General features: G+C 38.0%; 1 protein-coding gene across 1 annotated transcript in view; it reads left to right on the top strand.

Annotated features, from left to right (window-relative positions):
- CCDC171 (coiled-coil domain containing 171) overlaps positions 1-18,245 on the top strand; it is a 153,982-nt gene that overhangs the window by 51,045 nt on the left and 84,692 nt on the right. The window contains exons 11-15 of the mRNA XM_058044445.1: positions 851-954; positions 3,711-3,800; positions 5,630-5,830; positions 7,738-7,905; positions 9,786-9,974. Coding sequence (XP_057900428.1) covers positions 851-954; positions 3,711-3,800; positions 5,630-5,830; positions 7,738-7,905; positions 9,786-9,974 — 752 coding nt within the window. The remainder of the gene's footprint in view (positions 1-850; positions 955-3,710; positions 3,801-5,629; positions 5,831-7,737; positions 7,906-9,785; positions 9,975-18,245) is intronic.

Below are 18,245 nucleotides of genomic sequence, written 5' to 3'. Positions count from 1 at the left end.
GGTCTGTCAATAACCTAGTATTGTGGTGTAACACCAGGAAAAAAGAAAAGTTTGTTCTTGGAAACTGAATATCAGCTGACATCTGGTGACCTCTCGATCAATACAGTGTTGTTTTGCTTTTTTGGCACATTGTTCTATGCACTTTGAAATGGTCAGATTTGTTCATATGTCCCCAATAAGGGCAACAAGATCAGAAGTCTCAATCTAAAGATTTAATAAATAAGTTTAGTGTGTGTATATAATTGTTATATCAGATTTATAACTGAACTGTTATATAGGACCCTACAGACAGATAATATTTTTTTGTCATATCCTTCAGAATAAAATTTAATATAATTTAAAATGTTATCAAGTCCTCTCCAAGCATAACATAATCATATGATCTTTGGCTCAGTAAGGCTTTGAGTAAATGAGGTACTGCATTACTATATGCATGCTCAGTCACAACAGCAAAATAATGTCAGGAAAAGTGTACCATTCTTAACTTTCAGACATGTTTTTCAAAGTATATAATTGTGTGGTTTCAAAGTTGGCTTGTCTGACTGAATGACACAGGTTTGACTACAGTAGGAATAATATGTGAGACTGCATACCAAATGCATTAGACATAAATGTAATCCAGAATTTACAGTTCTGTATCTTCTATTAAAGCTTTTAAACAGATGTCTTTTAGCTCTATTTGCTATGAAAGCATGGCTATACAGCTGAATCTCTCATGGCAAACAAGGCTGCTCTTCAGTGTTCTGTATTGTCACTGAAGCCCTAAATAATTCTAATACCTCACATCCAGGGTGGGTAATTTTCTCTCTGTGGCTTTAAGGCTTAATTTTTGTTCTGTGTTTTCCTTCAGGCACTTGTGAGGACAAAGATAAACCTCTGAGCTGCTCTGTCGTTGAGACTTTGAGGTGTACCTTGACAGCTTACCAGAACAAGCTGGAAGATACGTCTAATGAGGTAGCACTTGCAATGTTTGGCTCTATATGTATTGCATTTGGCCTGCAGCAGAACATACACTTTGCTTGTAAAAAAACTGCAGAAGAGTGGGAATGTTGAGTAGACAGCTTCAAGTATGCCTGAAGAAAAAATCTCTGTTGCTACTATTTCTCTAAGCTTTGCCCTACAGTAAAGTTTCACGTTTGTGGGGACAGGGAGAACAGTTTTTTTGTCTTTCTAGTTTAATTTGCTTTTCTAGTTCAGTCTTTTGGGGTTATTTTCAAAAAACATTTAGAATAACAAGCCGCTCATATATAGAATGTTAGTTAGAAGATAATGATCTAAGAGGGCAGCTGCATATACTGCAGTGGTCCTAAAAACACAATGGTTGAGCCTCATTAGTCACTGCTATCAGGCATGCTCCCCTGTACTTCTAAAACTGGTATAATTTTCTGAGGAGAATGTTTTCAATGGATTCTCTTTGGGAGCTTTTTTGCTATAATTTCAATAAAAATGTCAGAATACTGTCTTTACATTATCTAATAAAATAATGGAAGTATTTCAATTTTGGGAAACTCACCCTTATAAAAAATCAGATGTTTTCCATGCAGTCCTTTTATATCACTGACTGAGAAGTTACAGTTTTGCATTTATTTTCTTGTGTCTTTTGCTAGTCTGACTAAATTACTCCTCTTGTGTGTAAATGTGTTATTAATTTGTGGCTTTAAAGGCTGTACAGAGAAGTTAACTGCACCATTAAAACTTTTTGTACAAACTTGTGATTAGACTTTGAATAAAACTGGCAAATACAGAAAGGCAAGGTGTGATGAGATTGTAAAGTGCCAGCATTCTTATTTAATTTCTAGGTGTTGTCTATTATTTTGACAAATGCATAGTCTAGCTAGTCATTCAACAGGTTTAAAACAATTAAAAATTAAAAATAAAAAAAGAAAACTATATTAGCTTTGCCCTTTTTAGTAGAAAGAATAGGTCTCCCACAAGACCTTTGAGTTTGTTCAAGGGACACAAAAATAAGTGACCATGGTAACAATTACACTTTTTAAACAGCAAGCACTGTTAAGTCTCTCCCAGCGAGATAAGAGAACTGATGTGTATAGTCATTATGAAACTCTTCTGAGACCCAAGTCTGGAAGCTGCAGAGTAACTAGGAACATATTATCCACAGCGAATTGTTATTTGGGAGGAGGAGCATCACGTGATAGGCAGCACAGTTGAAAAGTCGACTCAGCAGGCTTTGGCTTAGTGATGTGCTTTGTTGTGAAACTGTGCCAGAGACAGCAGTGGGGAGACCAAGGGGGTGGCTTCTAAGAAAGCAGAGAGAGTGTTCTGACAGAAAGAAGAATGAACTGTCAAGGAAAATAAATCGCAAGCAGAGCAGGACCAACAGATGACCTGCCACAAGACTTCCCAGTAGGACTGTGTGGGACTGACCCTGAAGTTGTCATATGGAGCCAGAGATCACTGAGCACCTTTGTGGTGCACAGAAAGGGCAGTGCTCTGTCCTTCTTGATTACCCCCGCCCCCACAGAGAATGCTGCTTTTGGCTTTTTATGTGTGAGATATGTTTAATAATAAAACTTTAATAATACAATAATGCACAAGGGGACTATGAAGGGCACTGTGCAATAAAACTAGGTTGTTTTAATACACAATAAGGAAGGGTTTTAGTAGCAACACAACAGTAAGCAAATTTTAGTGGTTTCCTTTATAAAAAGATTTTGAACAAGACCTCACATCTTGATGAATTTATTAATGTATGTGTTCACCTGTATGTATATGTGAAATACGCTGGTAAACTTGTCACGTGCCATTTTTAACTTACTGTGTTAAACATTTGATTAAAAGATCTGGTTAGTTTGTGTACTCACACAAACTAACAAACTAGAAAGGTGTAGAAGTGTTTTGGGTTTTGAAGATAACTAACTTCTGACTTTCTGTATAGTGCAGATACCAGAACATGTTTGGATAGAGGGAAATTATTAGTAAACTAATAAAAAGACTGGAAATATTCCAGTAGCATTCTTTAATTTACTGTAATTATTTCTAAGGGTTTTGCTAAGTTTCCTGACATCAAAATATAAAAATAAACATTTTAAATGTAATTCATAAATTTTGCATATTAGGTGTTCTATTTCTGAGTTGCTCCTTAAATGTCAGGCGTTAGCAGCATCATCATAAAAACAGAGATACACATTATTTTGTTATGTAGTTACTGTTTTTGAAAGTATAAAGTGAAGCTAGTACACATGGTAGTACCTCAGTACATATTAAGCAACCTCTGAGATTGCTTTTGCTTTTAGTGCCTCTGTGGTACATTGATGCATTTTACAGTATGTGAGTACTATCCAGTGCTCTGTAAAGAATCAAGCTTGTAGCTAGACAATTTCTGCAAATGGCCACTGACTTGAAAACTTGTTTTCTCAAACCACTCCCCGGATCATTATCTGAATTTACTACACTTTCAAGTGCATTTCAGAATCTGTGTTTTTGTCAGATATTTTGAGAGTTAATAGGATAGGTAAGAATGGACTCAGTTTGTTATTTTACCACTACTCTTCATTTTAAATCATTGTAAAAGATTATTTAGTGTTTTGTAATGGCATATTATTTAGATGGTATGTAGTACAAAAGCTCTACAAGGAATTTAAATAAATTTTGTTTTTACTTTCATGTATGAAATTCTTCCTTTATATTATATTGAATAGATCATTGCACCCTTTCTGTAAAAGCCTCTTTGACTTTCATATTTTTTGAAGCTTGAGAAAATGAAGGCTTTGTGTAAAAAGACGACAAAAGAACTTGAGGTATCTGAGGAGAAAATGTGTGCTTTAAGACAAGACCTGAAGGTAGGTTTAATGAACTTAGCATAAAATGTGAACATTTTGCAAAACCTATCTTTCTGGATTAAAAGTATTTTTTTTCTTATCAGAGTAAGTCCTTCTATCATTGTAGTCTATTGAGCAAACTAGTTTACCTCACAAGTTTGTGTGAAACCATGCTACTTTATCCTAGTTATCACTATAAAGCACATAATTTCAATGATTGCCCTTCTGGAATAATTAAAATACCTTGATAAATTTGCAAGTATTGTTTTATATTGAAATCATTATCAGTAATCTTTTTTGTTTAAGTGTTTTTCTCAAGAAAAGGGAAAGAGAATTTAATTACCTCTATGCATATGAAGGTATATTTTTTTAACGATGTCAATTCTTTAGTTAATTGTTTTGTTTATGTTTGTCAGAAGGGTCAATGCATGTGATGCATCAAGTGCTCTTTAACATCTGTAAAGTACGCAGCCTAAAATTTCTTGGAGTAAAAGTTAGCTGAGATAAAAACACTTGAGAGCTCTTTCCTTTAGTTTTGGAAATATTTTTTTTTCTTTCTGTTTTTGGCTGACACCACTTTTGTAATGTCCTGTCTGGTTAAATCAATAGCCAAGGGAGTGAGCAAATCCTGAGGTTGTGTTTTAACTTAGTCTCCCAACTAGCAGTGTATTGTATTACTGCCAAAATAGAATGCCTGTAAACACAGTGTTTTTCAGGTTCTTTTTCTGAGGATATGCTGTTTTATGCTTTATGCAATGCTTTTCTGTAACATTCATTGAATCTTCACATTAATGGATATGATGTGTTGTCACCTGTTATGAAGTTTCTTTACTAATTTATGTTCAGAAGATTTAGGACTTCCACTTCTGTTACAGCACTTTTTAAAGTCACCTAAAAATTTTGCAACCTTTGCAAGAGATACTTGTATTCTTCATGCACAAACTGAGCTTGCTACACACACAGGGTACTGTTTTTTATGCAATATGCCAGTTTTCAATCTCTCTAAATTTTTGGTAATAATATTGTATAGATGATCAAAATCTAGATCTAGTCTGAAAGCATTTCTATTAGAAATTTAAAATTACTTTAATATTTTAATGTTTCTATTTAGAAGAATAAAGCTTGTCATTTTCTGATTAATTTAGTGGTATGTTTTGTATGATTTTATGGTCTATGAAGCTATGATTTTATGAAAAATAAACAATGCTTTCAGTTTGACCTTTTGCAAACTTTAGCAGTGCTGGAAATCCAGTGTAACTGCACCATATTTTGGCTCAGAGGGGGTATTATATTAAGTTCTATGTTTACCTGATGAGATTTTGGTGTTTGTTACATAACAGTATTTATGACTACTTCTAATTACTTATTTCCCATGGTCAACCTCCAAAGAGAGTCCTCACTTTTTTTTATCTTGCATGTAAAGAATACAATGCACAACAGCATCTTTGTTGCTTGCAGACTCAGCCCTAACAGATCAGGGATTCACTTAAGAAAATAATGTATCTTTTCAATGGGTCTGAGAGCTTTGCGCTCTGCAGAGGATAAGTTGCATTCCTGTGTTCTGCATGTCATTTGTGGGGGTAGAGGGGACTGTGAAGTTTACTGTATCATGGAGCCTTTACCTGTCAGAGATGGATTTCCAGTGCTGTCTAGTTGCAAGCTGTTCAAGAGGCCTATTGTCAATTTTGAAACTCTATTCTTGAAAGATAAAGTCCACCCAGCCTGGATTCTTGTGAATACATGTGGTTATATGACTGTTTCTTTCCTCAGGTGATGAACACTTGGATAGGCTATCATTTTATAGAGTAAAATTTATACCAGCTTTTCTGTTAAATTCCTCTGTTTTACAGGAAGTTCAGGATACCATGGCTGATACCAAGAAAGAGTTAAACTATCTGCACACTAAGTGTGCAGACAGAGAGACCTTAATAGAAACTTTAAAAATGGAACTGCAGGATGTACAGCAATGCTGGGAGAAAGAGCAAGTACGTGCCACAGAATCTGAAAATGAAATCCAGAAGCTTACCAGGGCTTACCAGAAGGATATGGAGGTATTACTAGAGACAAGATGACTGTCAAAGAGTCTTTATTTAATCTCAGCTTTATACATTTACATACATCAGATGGTTACTCTTAGTTTTAACAGATTTATCCCTAAAATATGATTTTAAGATACGTATTTTGAAATATGTGTTTAATATCTACAGGATTTCAGGACATATTGGTTCTCCTTTCTTCTGTATCAGAACTAATAGCTTAATCATTCCCGTATTTTAAATTTTTGAAAAACAGACTTTATTTAAAAAGCTATGCCTGACGAACAATTCTTTCTTTCTTTCAAATTAAAAGTTAGCAGAAATGTTTTACAATTGAAACATGTAATATTGTCATTATCATGTGTTAATTACTGATCCACGTGTAAATTGATACATAGCAAATATGGAATTGAGGTAATTTTGCATGCATGCCACAGAACCTAGAAATTCTTACCTCTATCTATTACCTAATTGTAGTGTGCTATATGTGGGAATGGGTCTACAATGTCTTATTTAATAACTATTATCTTTCTCCTTATATGTATTAACAGATGTTAATTTTGTTGCTTTTTCCGCCCAATAAAGTGGTTCTGTACTAGCAAGGGCAATGATATACTTGTAGTTGTTGTGCATATTGAGCTCATTACTTCCACAAATTTGGACATGGATGCCAACTGAGTAAAGAGGAAACATTCTTTCCACCTCTTTTACAGTCTGGTATTTAAATAGGGTCCACATGAAGCAGCTGGAATTGTTACACACATCAGATAATGATTAAAGTGGAGGAAACTAGAAGTCTGGCTATATTGTAAAGTCAGCATGTCTACAACCCTGTGGTTGCATTCAACATGTGTGAATTGATTTGGGGTCTTGGAATCCTGTTTCTCATGCCAAATGGATAATTGTCATCCTAGTTTTATCACAGCTCAAACATCAAATGTAATGATGGTGGCACGCTGGATTTTCCTTGGGGAATTTGTAGATCTGTTAGAAACAAAGTTAAACTAAACTGAACTACAATTTATTTTTAATTGCCTAAAGCACCATGAGATAATTGTGAGAAAATACATGTAAGTGTAATGGCAAGAGCTCAGAACAATCCTACTTTCCAATCTTGGCCATCTGTATTTTCTTAATGGAAAATTTCAACCAAGGCCCCTGGAAAATAATGGGAACCTTTGCAATAGTTTACAGACTTTGTCCTTGTGACTTTTGAGGTACAACTTGCTATTGTTGTCTTAATCAAAGTTGCTAAGTTGCATATATGTACTGAAAGCACTAAGGATGGAATTTCTATAGCATTCTATTGTTGCTAAAGTTTATTTATAACTTGCATCAATTTATTATATTACTGACTAAAATCAGTGTAAATGAATGAGGCATGGCTTGTGGAATTTAACTCATGAAGCTATAAGCCTGTTTTGTCTGGCCATTTGGTCTCATATATAATCCATACAAAAACAATTTAAAAAAGACTTCAGAGTGATAGTTGTATAAATAGTGTCTTGTGCTGCCAAGCCAATCAGAGGATTTTCTGCATGCTCTGCAGTTGTTGTAAGTGGATACAGTTAGAGTATAACTGAAAGTTTTACCATAAATAAATAAATTGCATATACTAATAGCATGGAATTTTTTATCTGTATCAGATAGTCATTGTGATAACAGCAGGACTGTTCTGTATTTATATAAACTATTTATATATTATGTCTGAATAGACACATTTTGTGAAAACTATTTTCTTACATTCGCTTCAATATGTATGACTGCAAATATTAGCAATTATGGTATTTTGAAAAAGGTTTGTGAATGAGCTATGTGGACTTTTTTTCACTTGCATGTAGTTCGTATTACTGCCCATGTAATGCATGTCTTTCAATTCTAACACTGTTCAGATACATCATGTAATTCTCCTTTTGTTTCAGGAGAAACTAACCTTCCTTCACAGCTTATACCAGCATTTGATAGCAGGCTGTGTGCTTATAAAACAACCAGAAGGCATCCTAGATAGATTCTCTTGGCCTGAGCTTTGTGTAATCTTGCAGGAGAATGTTGATGCCCTGATCTCAGACCTCAACAGGGCTAATGAGAAGGTAAGTGTCCTTAGGCACCAGCTACCTCTATTAAATTCAGTGACATTTGTCCACGTTGCAGTATCATTAAAAAGGACTGACATTCATCTTATTTCAAAAAGAATTTGGACGTTAATAATTCAATACCATTAATTATGGCTTGTCTACAACTCAGTTTGATGCCATTGCTGTGGGCATGTAAATGTGACTGAAGTCTGTATGAAGTCTCTAAGCTCCACTTTCAGTGCAGGACATGCTAATAGTACTAGCCAATATTAGCCACAGGGACCTAATTAAAAGAAAATAAATTAATCTTACTGATGAAGCAATTCAAAGAACTTAGTCATTTACACTAATAAAGCAAGTCTTTATTTTACCATAAAACTGAAACAAAATGCCCTTACTCAAGGAGTGTCGTCTTTAAATTATATGTTTATTATTCAGAGTTTATTATTTCATTTGAAAGAATGACAGTGTATTTTTTCATTTAATTGTAACTCATGGATTATAGAATTATATTCAGTAACACAAACAGAAAATACCAGTTTTTATAAAACATTTCAGTATTTGCTGTAGAGAGGAGCTGTAATTTTCAGGGTGCAAGTAAGCTTATGTGGCCTTTCTCTCCATAAATCCCTGCATTTTTAGGAAAGAAAAATCTCCTTTTAAATAAATTAAACTGACTCCACACACTAACATATGACAGTCTTTAGAATTTCAGTTCGTTTTCTGGCTCCATTTATCAGGTCAGTCCTAAGACTAGTACAGCAACTCCATAACTTGTCTCTGCTGACATTTTTTAAGATATAGTAGGGGAAAATCTTATTTTGACATTTTTCATCTTCAGGAGTGACCACTCTTCTGGTCTGGGTAAGATGCAGAGCTGGTTACAGTGAATTGTTTTAACTCTGCCCATCAATTAATAAATACCTCAGCAGTCAGTTGGACCTATCTCCTTACCGATGGGGTAGGATAAAATCTGGATTATGAACATTTGATATACTTTTCCATTTTGCTTTTGAAGTAAATGAGGAAAGGGGAGTGGAAGAGAAGGGAGTGAACATTATTGGCAGTGTTTGAGGATACTGTGTCATATTGTTTCTTGCTTTTTAATTTAGTATGGTTATTGATATCGACTGTGAGGTCTCTAGGACTTTTTTCATATACTCACCAGCTTTTCAGGGATTTTGAACAGTATGTCACTCATGTTGTAACTGCTTTCTTGGGAGCAAAATTTTCCTCTTGCATTTCTGTATGATGCATTTGAAAAGTAGCTTGCTGATACTCTCTAGTAATTAATTGTAGGTGTGTGTATTTCACAATTTTTCTTACCTTGATTCATTCCTCCATTTAGTTTGCATGGGAGCTACTAAGTTATCCACAGAGTGAATCCATTTGTACTTGTCGAAAACAACTTCTGTGTGCTAAAATGTTCTGAAATTCTTTTAATGCTTAATAGTATTTGGAATGTTTTGGTTTTCCACTAAAACAAAAATTATATTAAGGACTGTTTTTTTTTATATATTATCTACAATTCTTGCAAACTTCTAAGGGACTGGTATACTCAGATTGGTATACTTTACCATCACAAGATTTAATGCTCTTGTTTACAAAAAGCCAAAACATAGGAGACATGTCCAGTTCAGGTTTTCAACAAAGAAAGCAATAAGCATCTGCAGTATGGTATGGCAATGGCAAAACTGAATCCAATTTTTCGTTCATATTGTTGCACAACTCAAGTAAATAATCTGTCATGAAAGGCTTTTACTTAGTTTTAATGAAAATATTGAAGAAATTACAGTTTAGATTTTATGACATCTGTGGTTAAACTGATATACACAATAAAGTAAATCGGTGCTTAGAGAAATAAAATAATTTCTTTTTAAATGCTTGTTACACAGATATCTCACCTGGAATATGTTTGTAAAAACAAGTCCAATACTATGAAGGAGCTTCAGCAGAGCCAGGAAGATGCTTTTAACAAAATGGCTGAACAAATGAAAGCGCAGGCAAGCTGTTGGCAGAACGAAAAAAAGTATCTGGAACAGCAGTACTCAGGTCTCCTTGAGGAAGTTCATGCAAGGGCACAGGTATGGTGCTATGAACTTCTGATTTTTTTTTTCTTGTAAATATTTATTGGATTATTTCCATAGTTTGAACCCCTAACCAGTTTAAGGTTGTTTAAAATTAAAAAAAATCTGCAAACTCCATGCTAGTATTGACTTCATTTATAATAAGAAATAAATGTCTTTGTTAAAACATTCTAGGAGTGAATTGCCTAATTTGGCTTTTTGGGGTTTTTTTGAGAATGTTAAGGCTGTAAGATTGAATTTGCTTGATTTAAGAATTATATAGGGCAGCAGTGATTTTTTTCAGTGTCATGCTTTGCAAAGACTGTGTAGCAATACAGTAAAATGGTCTCATCTGGGGATAAATTTAGATATATACGTTCTGACCCTAAAAACCAATTAGCAGTGGTAGATTTCAACAGTATTAGAGGATGCTGTTACACAGATGAATCAGTGAGCAGTGGGTCAAAAGTGTAATGCTATTGGTACTGATTGTTAGACAAGTTATTTGCAATTTAAAATGCTCACTATTATTCTACAACTACCATTCACCATCTTTTCAATCACATTCATTTACATGTGTTTCAATAAAAGTGTTGTGAAATTGAGGAGATAAGGTATGCCTTGTTACTTGTGACTGCCACCTGTGACTTACTTTATCTGAAGAATGCTATATTTGATGCAGATTTTAGTCTTGGAAGTCCTTGTGTGCTGAAAAATACATTTATGAAGCATTCTATTTAAAGAGCAATTTATGGTGAGTTCTTAGGACTGAGTTATATTTTTTTACATTTTTTTGCTTGATATTTACATTTCACATTGGGTATTGACAAGGCTACAAACATCAGTGTGAGTGGAATAAGTGGCATCCAGATTTTATTTAATTTCCCCATCATCATGTAGTTTCAGTTTATGGCTTTCATTTGCCAACAGAAAGAATGGTAGAATAAGGAAGCTTCATTTTAATTTTAAAAATTAAAATTAAAAATTACATTTCCTTCTTAAATCAAAAGTGGAGTTACACAATTTCTTCCTCCTATGCATGTCTTTAAAAACTCTTGTGTTTTGTGAAAAATAGGTGTTCCACAGTACTGCATCATTCTTTGGGATGGTGCTAAACCTCCCAGTCTCTGCAGCTGGATTGTATAGATAGCATGTAAAGCATGTATGTAAGAAAGTGTCTCCTTTTTGTGGCGTGCACTTAGGCACATGTTTTGGAAAAAACTTCATCTGTCAGCTTCCTGTACAGGACTAATGAATCACTAAAACAGGAATATTTTTCCTTAGAAAACATCTGGGCTTCTTTTCTAACACAGGTTATTGTAATGTTGGAGTGCAAGCTGGTAGTTTTGTAATCTAGGTAGTACAATGTCTGTATACACTTAGATGATTCAACGATCTCTTTTCCATCTTGTGTTCCAGTTTGTCTTCCTTACCATTCAGTGTCTAACTCTCAAGAAGACAGTCTAATTTCTTCTCGATTTCTAATTTGTGACTAACTTTCAATTTGCAAATACCAAATTAAGCCTTTTATTTCCTGGCACCCATAGGGTCCATAAATGTCTACTGCTAAGGCTTTTCTAGTCCTGATTGCCCATTTTTCCTGGCTTAACTGTATTTTATCTTTTGTATTTTGAGCCAGTTAGCCATATTTGTCTGCAAGATCAGTGCTTTGTTTGATCAGAGGTGTACAGACAGACTAATATCATAGCCTTATTTCCAAAGAAAACAAGGGAAAATGTGCCACAAGTTACAGAATGTCTTCAAAGGATCTTTAAGATTTGCCGACTACCAGTGATTACATAAAGATGCAGAACGCAATATTTAAATTTAATTATTTTAGCAAGCTTTTTTCATTAAATTTTATAGGAAACATATAATCAGTACAAGTGGAATATAACTTGCCAGTATTTCATTGTACAGCTGGGGGTCTTCTCACTCTAGGACACTTATTCTAGCGCTACTAGGAAACTGTAGCAATTTGCTACATTTTTCATCCAAAGATCTGAGTGTTAATTGCAAGCACTTTGGTGAAATAACCCCTTGTAGGGTTTAGCTCCATTCTGAAAAGGGAAGATGAGTGATTTCTGCTGTCCTGCACCAACCTAATGGTACATCATAGGATGCTTCCTTTTATTTGTAGCTTTGTCTTCAACCAGTGTTCCATGACTTCTTCTGGATATTTTCCCCTCAGAGGTCCTGTATTGAGACTTCTTTAGTTTTTCAAATTGTTGACATGTCTGTGAAAGAAAACCATAGAGTGTCAATTCACACTCTCAGGAGTTAACAGAGAGCTCTAATTGCACAGCAGTATCTGCAATGTATCTTGAAACTTGTTGTTTTGGTTTATTAGAATGGCAGTGGAGAGTCAGGGCTTTTTATAATGGTCTCCTTATAATTAAAACACTGCAAAATCTGGAGGTTTTAGTGGCATTGACACCTGCTACTGCTTCTGTCCCCAGCTAATATTGTTCAGGGTCCCTGGTTCCACAATAGGATGTGTGAATGTTAATAGGTACTACCTCATAGCTGGTAGTAGGTACTACCTCACAGTAGGTCAGATGGATGGTGTAATCAGAGAACAGTTTTACTGTTTTTCTATAGGAAAGAAGTTCCCAGAGTAGCCTTATCAGAGATCAGCGATAAACAAAGCTCTGTAGATACCACTCTTTGTCAGTGGTCTCCATTTTTGGAGAGACAATGGAGCTTAAAATGCACATCCTTTTTCTTTGCCTTTTGTTGCAGGAGCCTAGTCCTCTTGATTTGATAGTGTGCCATTTTGAAAATGTTACTATGCCTGCTCCTTAGCCTCACACAAATTATTTATTATTTATAGTCCCCTAGGAAATGTCCTCTGAATTTTAACTACCAGTTGTTGTTTGTTTATTATATAGACATTTATTAATCTGTCCCCATTTTTTGTGGCAACTGCTTAAAATAGAAAGGTTTTGTTCTTGTATGCAAAAATATATTATAAGAGAAAAGTACTTTAATTACTTTAAAATGTCAATTTTAACAGAAAAATCGAAGGTTTACTAAACAGGCAAAGGAAAAAGTCCCCTGGGAAGGAAAAAAAAAAGTGTTTGCTTTTTCCTTGGTTGGAGGCCTTTTACAGCAAGACAGGTGAATTAGATAAAGGATGGGATATATTGCAATTATATGAAAAATCACTATAGTCGTTGCAAAGGGAGGAAAATAAATGTATGTAACTGTACTGGTCCTGACCTGTCTTTCTTTGGCAGGCATGTCTGGCTCATGTACTTAAAACACAGCAAAGAGAGGGCAGTTGATGTTGTTTTTAGATATACCTGTATGTTTATATACATTTGGAAAAATAAAACAGCTGAATGACAGGAATCACTGACTAACAGAATCACAGAATGGGTCAGGGTGGAAGGGACAACAGTGGGTCATCTGGTGCAACCCTCCTGCTCAAGGGGGTTGTCCTAGAGTACATTGCACAGAATTGTGTCCAGATTGTTCCTTAATATCCCCAGAAAGGGACATTCTACAACCTTTTTGGGCAATCGGTCGCTGCACAGAAAAGAAGTTCGTCCTCTTGTTCAGGTGGAACTTCCTGTGTGTCAGTTTGTGCCCATTGCCTCTTGTCCTGTTTCTTGGCATCACTGAGCAGAGCCTGGATCCGTCCACTGACACCCTTTCTTTAGATACTTGTAGACACTGTTGAGAGTCACAGAATTGTTAGGTTTGGAAGGGACCACTGGAGACCATCTAGTCCAACCCACCTGACAAGGCAAAGTCATCTAGGGCAGGTTACATCAGAATGCGTCAAGTTTTTTTGGGTTTTTTTTTTCTTTTGAGTGTCTCCAGAGAGGGAGACTCCACAATCTCCTTGAGTATCCCTCTCTAGTGCTCTGACACCCTTAGTCAACCTCATGTTGAGGTAGAACTTCTCATGCCTTAGTTTTTGGCCATTGCTCCTCATCCAATATCAGTACTGGATCACTCCACTGAAGAGTCTGGCACCATCCTTCTGACACCCACCTTTGAGATATTTCTGTGTATTGGTGAGATCCCCTCTCAGTCTTCTCCAGACCAAACAATCCCAGCTCCCAGAGTGTCTCCTCATGAGAGAGAAGCTCCAGACCCCTGATCATCCTTGTGGCTCTCCACTGGACCCTCTCCAGTAGCTCCTTGTCTCCCTTGTGCTGAGGAGCCCAGAACTGGACACAGCACTCCAGGAATGGCCTCACCAGGGCTGAGTGGAGGGGGAGGATCAGCTCCCTGCCCTGCTGGCCACACTCTTGCCAATGCAGCCCAGGATGACATTGGCCCTCCTGGCCACAGGGGCACTGGTGGCTCACGGGCAGCTTGTGATGCCCCAGGAGTCCCAGGTCCTTTTGCGCAGAGCTGCTCTGTAGGAGGTCAGCCCCAGGCTGTGCTGGCACTTGGGGCTGTTCCTGCCCAGGTGCAGGACCTGGCACTTGCCCTTGTTGAGCCTCACCAGGTTTCTCTCTGCCCAGCCCTCCAGCTGATCAAGGTCCCATTGAATGGCAGCAGAGCTTTCAGGTGCATCAGCCACTGCCCCAGTTTGGAGTCACCAGCAAACCTGCTGAGGGTGCCTTTGATCCCTTCCTCCAGGTCAGTGATAACAAATTCAATGAGATTGAACCCTTGGGAGCATCACTGACTGCAGGCTTCTACCTAGATTCTGATCCACTGATCAGGTTTTTTGAGGGGACAGGGAGTGTGGAAGGGAACTGTGACAACTACATTCTGCATATCCCCTTTTGTTGGATGGGCAAAAGGGCATATCGCCTTTTTGTTGGAGCCTCTTCTTGGAGGAGATTTCGGGGGCTGTGTCACAGACTGGTTTCCACCACTGATGTGAAGTGTCTTTAAAAAGAAACTTTGTTGCACTTGCAGCCTATTGCAGCAGACATTGCTTTATGTTTTAGTGTTTGGCTACTTCCAGCTGTCATATCAACCTGAGCTTTGAAAATCATTTTTCCATGTGGATTTTGTGCTCCCCTATTAGGACAGTGTCTTTACAAAGCTACTAAGCTGTGCAATTGTCAGTTCTTGATTCACCCCAAGGTCCATTCATCTAACCCACATTTCCTGAGCTTAGCTGCAAGGATGTTGGGAGAGGCAATATATATCTGAGTTTGCCTCTCAATCATTTCTTCTTGAGGCTGAACAGACCCAGGTCCCTCATTCTATTTTGAGAAAGATTCTGCAGTCCCTTTGTCACCCTCTGTTGGAGCTAGTAGCTCCTTGTCTCTCTTGTAATAAGGAGCCCAGAACTGGAGAAATGTAGCCTCACTAAGGCTGAGTAGAGGGGCAGGATCACCTCCCTTGTCCTTGACATGCTTGGCCACATTTAATTCCAGATGCACTTTAACCTTCCTTGTCTCATTTCTACTTACTCTGACAACCTCTCTATCTTCATTCTAAGTGACCTCTTTCCATCTCCTGTGTATTTCCTGCCTGGGTAATGACAGTTCTTCATTTGGTCATGCAAGTCTGTTACCCTCTTTGCCTGACTTCTTGCACATCGTGATGTGTTGTTCTTGAATCTGGAGGAACTTATCCTTGAACATGAACCAACTCTCATGCCCCAGCAAGGCCTTCCCTGTTAGTGTGAGGTCAAGCAGCACAATATTCCTTGTGGGATCCGCCACTACCTGTGACAGGAAGTTGTCATCACTGCTTCTCAAGAACCTTCTGGGCTGTTTGTGTTTCATGGTGCTGGTTCTGCAGCAGATGTCAGGGTAGTTAAAGTCCCCTACAAAAACCAGTATCTGTGACTCTAAGGCTGCTTTTTGCTGCCTGTAGAAGATGTCATCCACCTTCTCCTGCTGCTCAGGTGGCCTGTAGCAAACACCCACAAGTGTTACCCCTGCTGATCTGCCTTTTTATCCTGACCCATAGGCTCTTGACTCACTCACCATCCACCCCAAGATAGAGATCTATACATTCCAGGTGTTGCCTCAATTGCCTCAGTTGCGGGTAACTCCACCATCTCACCTTCTTCGTTTCCTTCTCCTAAATAGCTTGTACTTTATTACAGCATTCCAGTCACGTGAGCTCTCCTACCACATCTCTAATTGCAAAGGTCAGAGTCCTTTGACATAACACAGATCTCCAGTTCCTCCTCTTTGTTCCCCATTTTGTGTGCATTGGTGTACAGCACTCCATGGAAGTATTTGATTGTATCAATATACCCAGTGGGAGTGCACAGTCTGTCTTCTGGTTACGTCTTTGGATTCATGTACCCTCGGCAGGCATCCCCTCCTAAGCATCCTTTAGCTGCTTGGGTGATCACTGTAGTTCTCCCCTTCCCACACCTTTTCTCTGTCGAGCTTGGCCTTGTTCCTGTCCCCCTTTAAATCCAGTTTAAAGCTCTTTCAGTGAACCCTGCTAAGATCCTTTTCCTTCTTTGAGCTAGGAGGATCTCATTTGTTGTCAGCAGACTCAGTATCATATAAACTGACCCATGATCAAAACCCCACAAATTCTGATGGTAACACCACCCTTGAAGCCATATGTTCCTCTGGAATTTTCCTGGGTTTTGCCCTATCATTCCCCACAACTGGAAGGAGAGAAGAGAACACAGCTTGTGCTCCAGATCCCTTGACCAGTTATCCCAAGGCCCTGAGGTCCTCTTGATCATTCACAGCCTTTTCATTGGGACTTTGTTGCTACCCACCTGGTAAACAGGTAATGGGTAGTGATCAGTTGGCTGTACCAGTGGGCAGTTTGTTGATGCTCTCTCTTATCTGGGCTGCATGGAGGCAACATACTTCTTTTTAGGTAAATTCTGGTTGGCATACTGGGTTCTTCATTTCTCCAAAAAGGGAGTCACTACTGCTGTTCCTTTTTTTCTTAATTGAGGAGGTCAAAATGTAGGGGCTAGGCTGCCCTGTCCTAGACAATCAGTCCAGCCTAGATGTACTTTCATCCACATTCTTATTTCCCTGATTCTGAGATTCCAGGGCCCCATACCTGCTGTATAAGGGCACCTAGGAAGGTAAGTAGTTTGGGAGGAGGTTCACCTGCTCCCCCCCCAAGCAAAAATCTGTTTCCACTCGCCTCTGTCTCTAAGGTCCCATGTTGCCTGGTGGTGAGAGGGTGGGGGATCCATTGCTTCAGGTGAAGTGGACAGTGCGTGCATTTGAGGTGTGGCAGAATGCAGCTCCACCACTCAATCTCTTCCTCAGGCTCCCTATTTCCTCTTAGTTTTTCTACTTTTTCTCTCAGCTCCAGTGTTAGGCTTTGTAACTCATCCACCTGATCACAATTCACACAGCTGCTGTCTCTTCTGCCCTGAGAGCAGTGCCAGGCTCCACAATTCCCTGCAGTCTGAGACCCAGGCTCCTGCATGGTTTCATGGGCAGTCCATCTGGGTTGCCCCTTCCTTTTTGATGTGCACAGAGGAAGTAACTTTTGTCCAAACAAACACCACACCTCAGCTCAATAACTGAGAGTGAAGATCACCAACTGAGCTAAGTGCTTGAGGTGGCAGTGCTTCAGTGCCCTTCCTGCTTGCCCTGCATGTGCAAACAGTGTCATGGTGCTCTGGCTCATGTTTCATGTTGTTTGCCCTCTCTGTTCATCGTGTTGCTGCTTGCTTGCTCTCCCTGGGGGCAGCTTTAGTGTATGTGGGGGTGGGCCCTCTCTCCTCTACTGCCATTTATGCTCAGGTCTCCAAAAGAAAAACTTTTTGAAGTCTCTGTGTCATTATATTTCTAGTTTTCCGTTCTGTTTCCATGCCAGAATAAAGGCTAAGGGTGTAGTAAGAAGTAGGATAAAATAGTTTTGCTAGTAGCACCTGATTTTTTGTTAAGGTTTCTTGGAATGGATAGAGCTCTGCAACTCAGTGAGGTGCCCCTCAAAGCTCAAACACCAAAGGAAACCAGCTTGCCAATGTTTAGGAAGAAAAGTCCATGTCTCTTTCAAGAACTGTGCTTTTAAGCTTTAAAGAAAACTCTAGAATCAGTGTCTGGTGTAGCAAAAGAAATTATTAGCCAGTAAAAGAGAGAAGGTCTATTTTCTTGGAAAACTTACATTTCTGAAGTCAAAGGTTGTCTCATTTACTTTTGCATATTACCATATCACAAAAAGCATTAAAAAAGCTCCTTAATTAGTAAGAGCACTGAATATTGGTATTGCTGCCCAACAACCCTGTAGGGATCACAGTTTGTTTACTTAGATATTGGCCTTTCACCTGTGATGGCCAGAAACCATAGGCTGTTTTCTAAATTTGGCTCACCTTTTCAGTTCCTTCCAGTCATGCTATCAGGGTTTTCATCTATAAAAATCAAACAC

Source organism: Melospiza georgiana, chromosome Z (assembly GCF_028018845.1).
Source record: "Melospiza georgiana isolate bMelGeo1 chromosome Z, bMelGeo1.pri, whole genome shotgun sequence".
NCBI lineage: Eukaryota > Metazoa > Chordata > Aves > Passeriformes > Passerellidae > Melospiza > Melospiza georgiana.
This window is presented reverse-complemented; position numbering and strand designations above follow the sequence as displayed.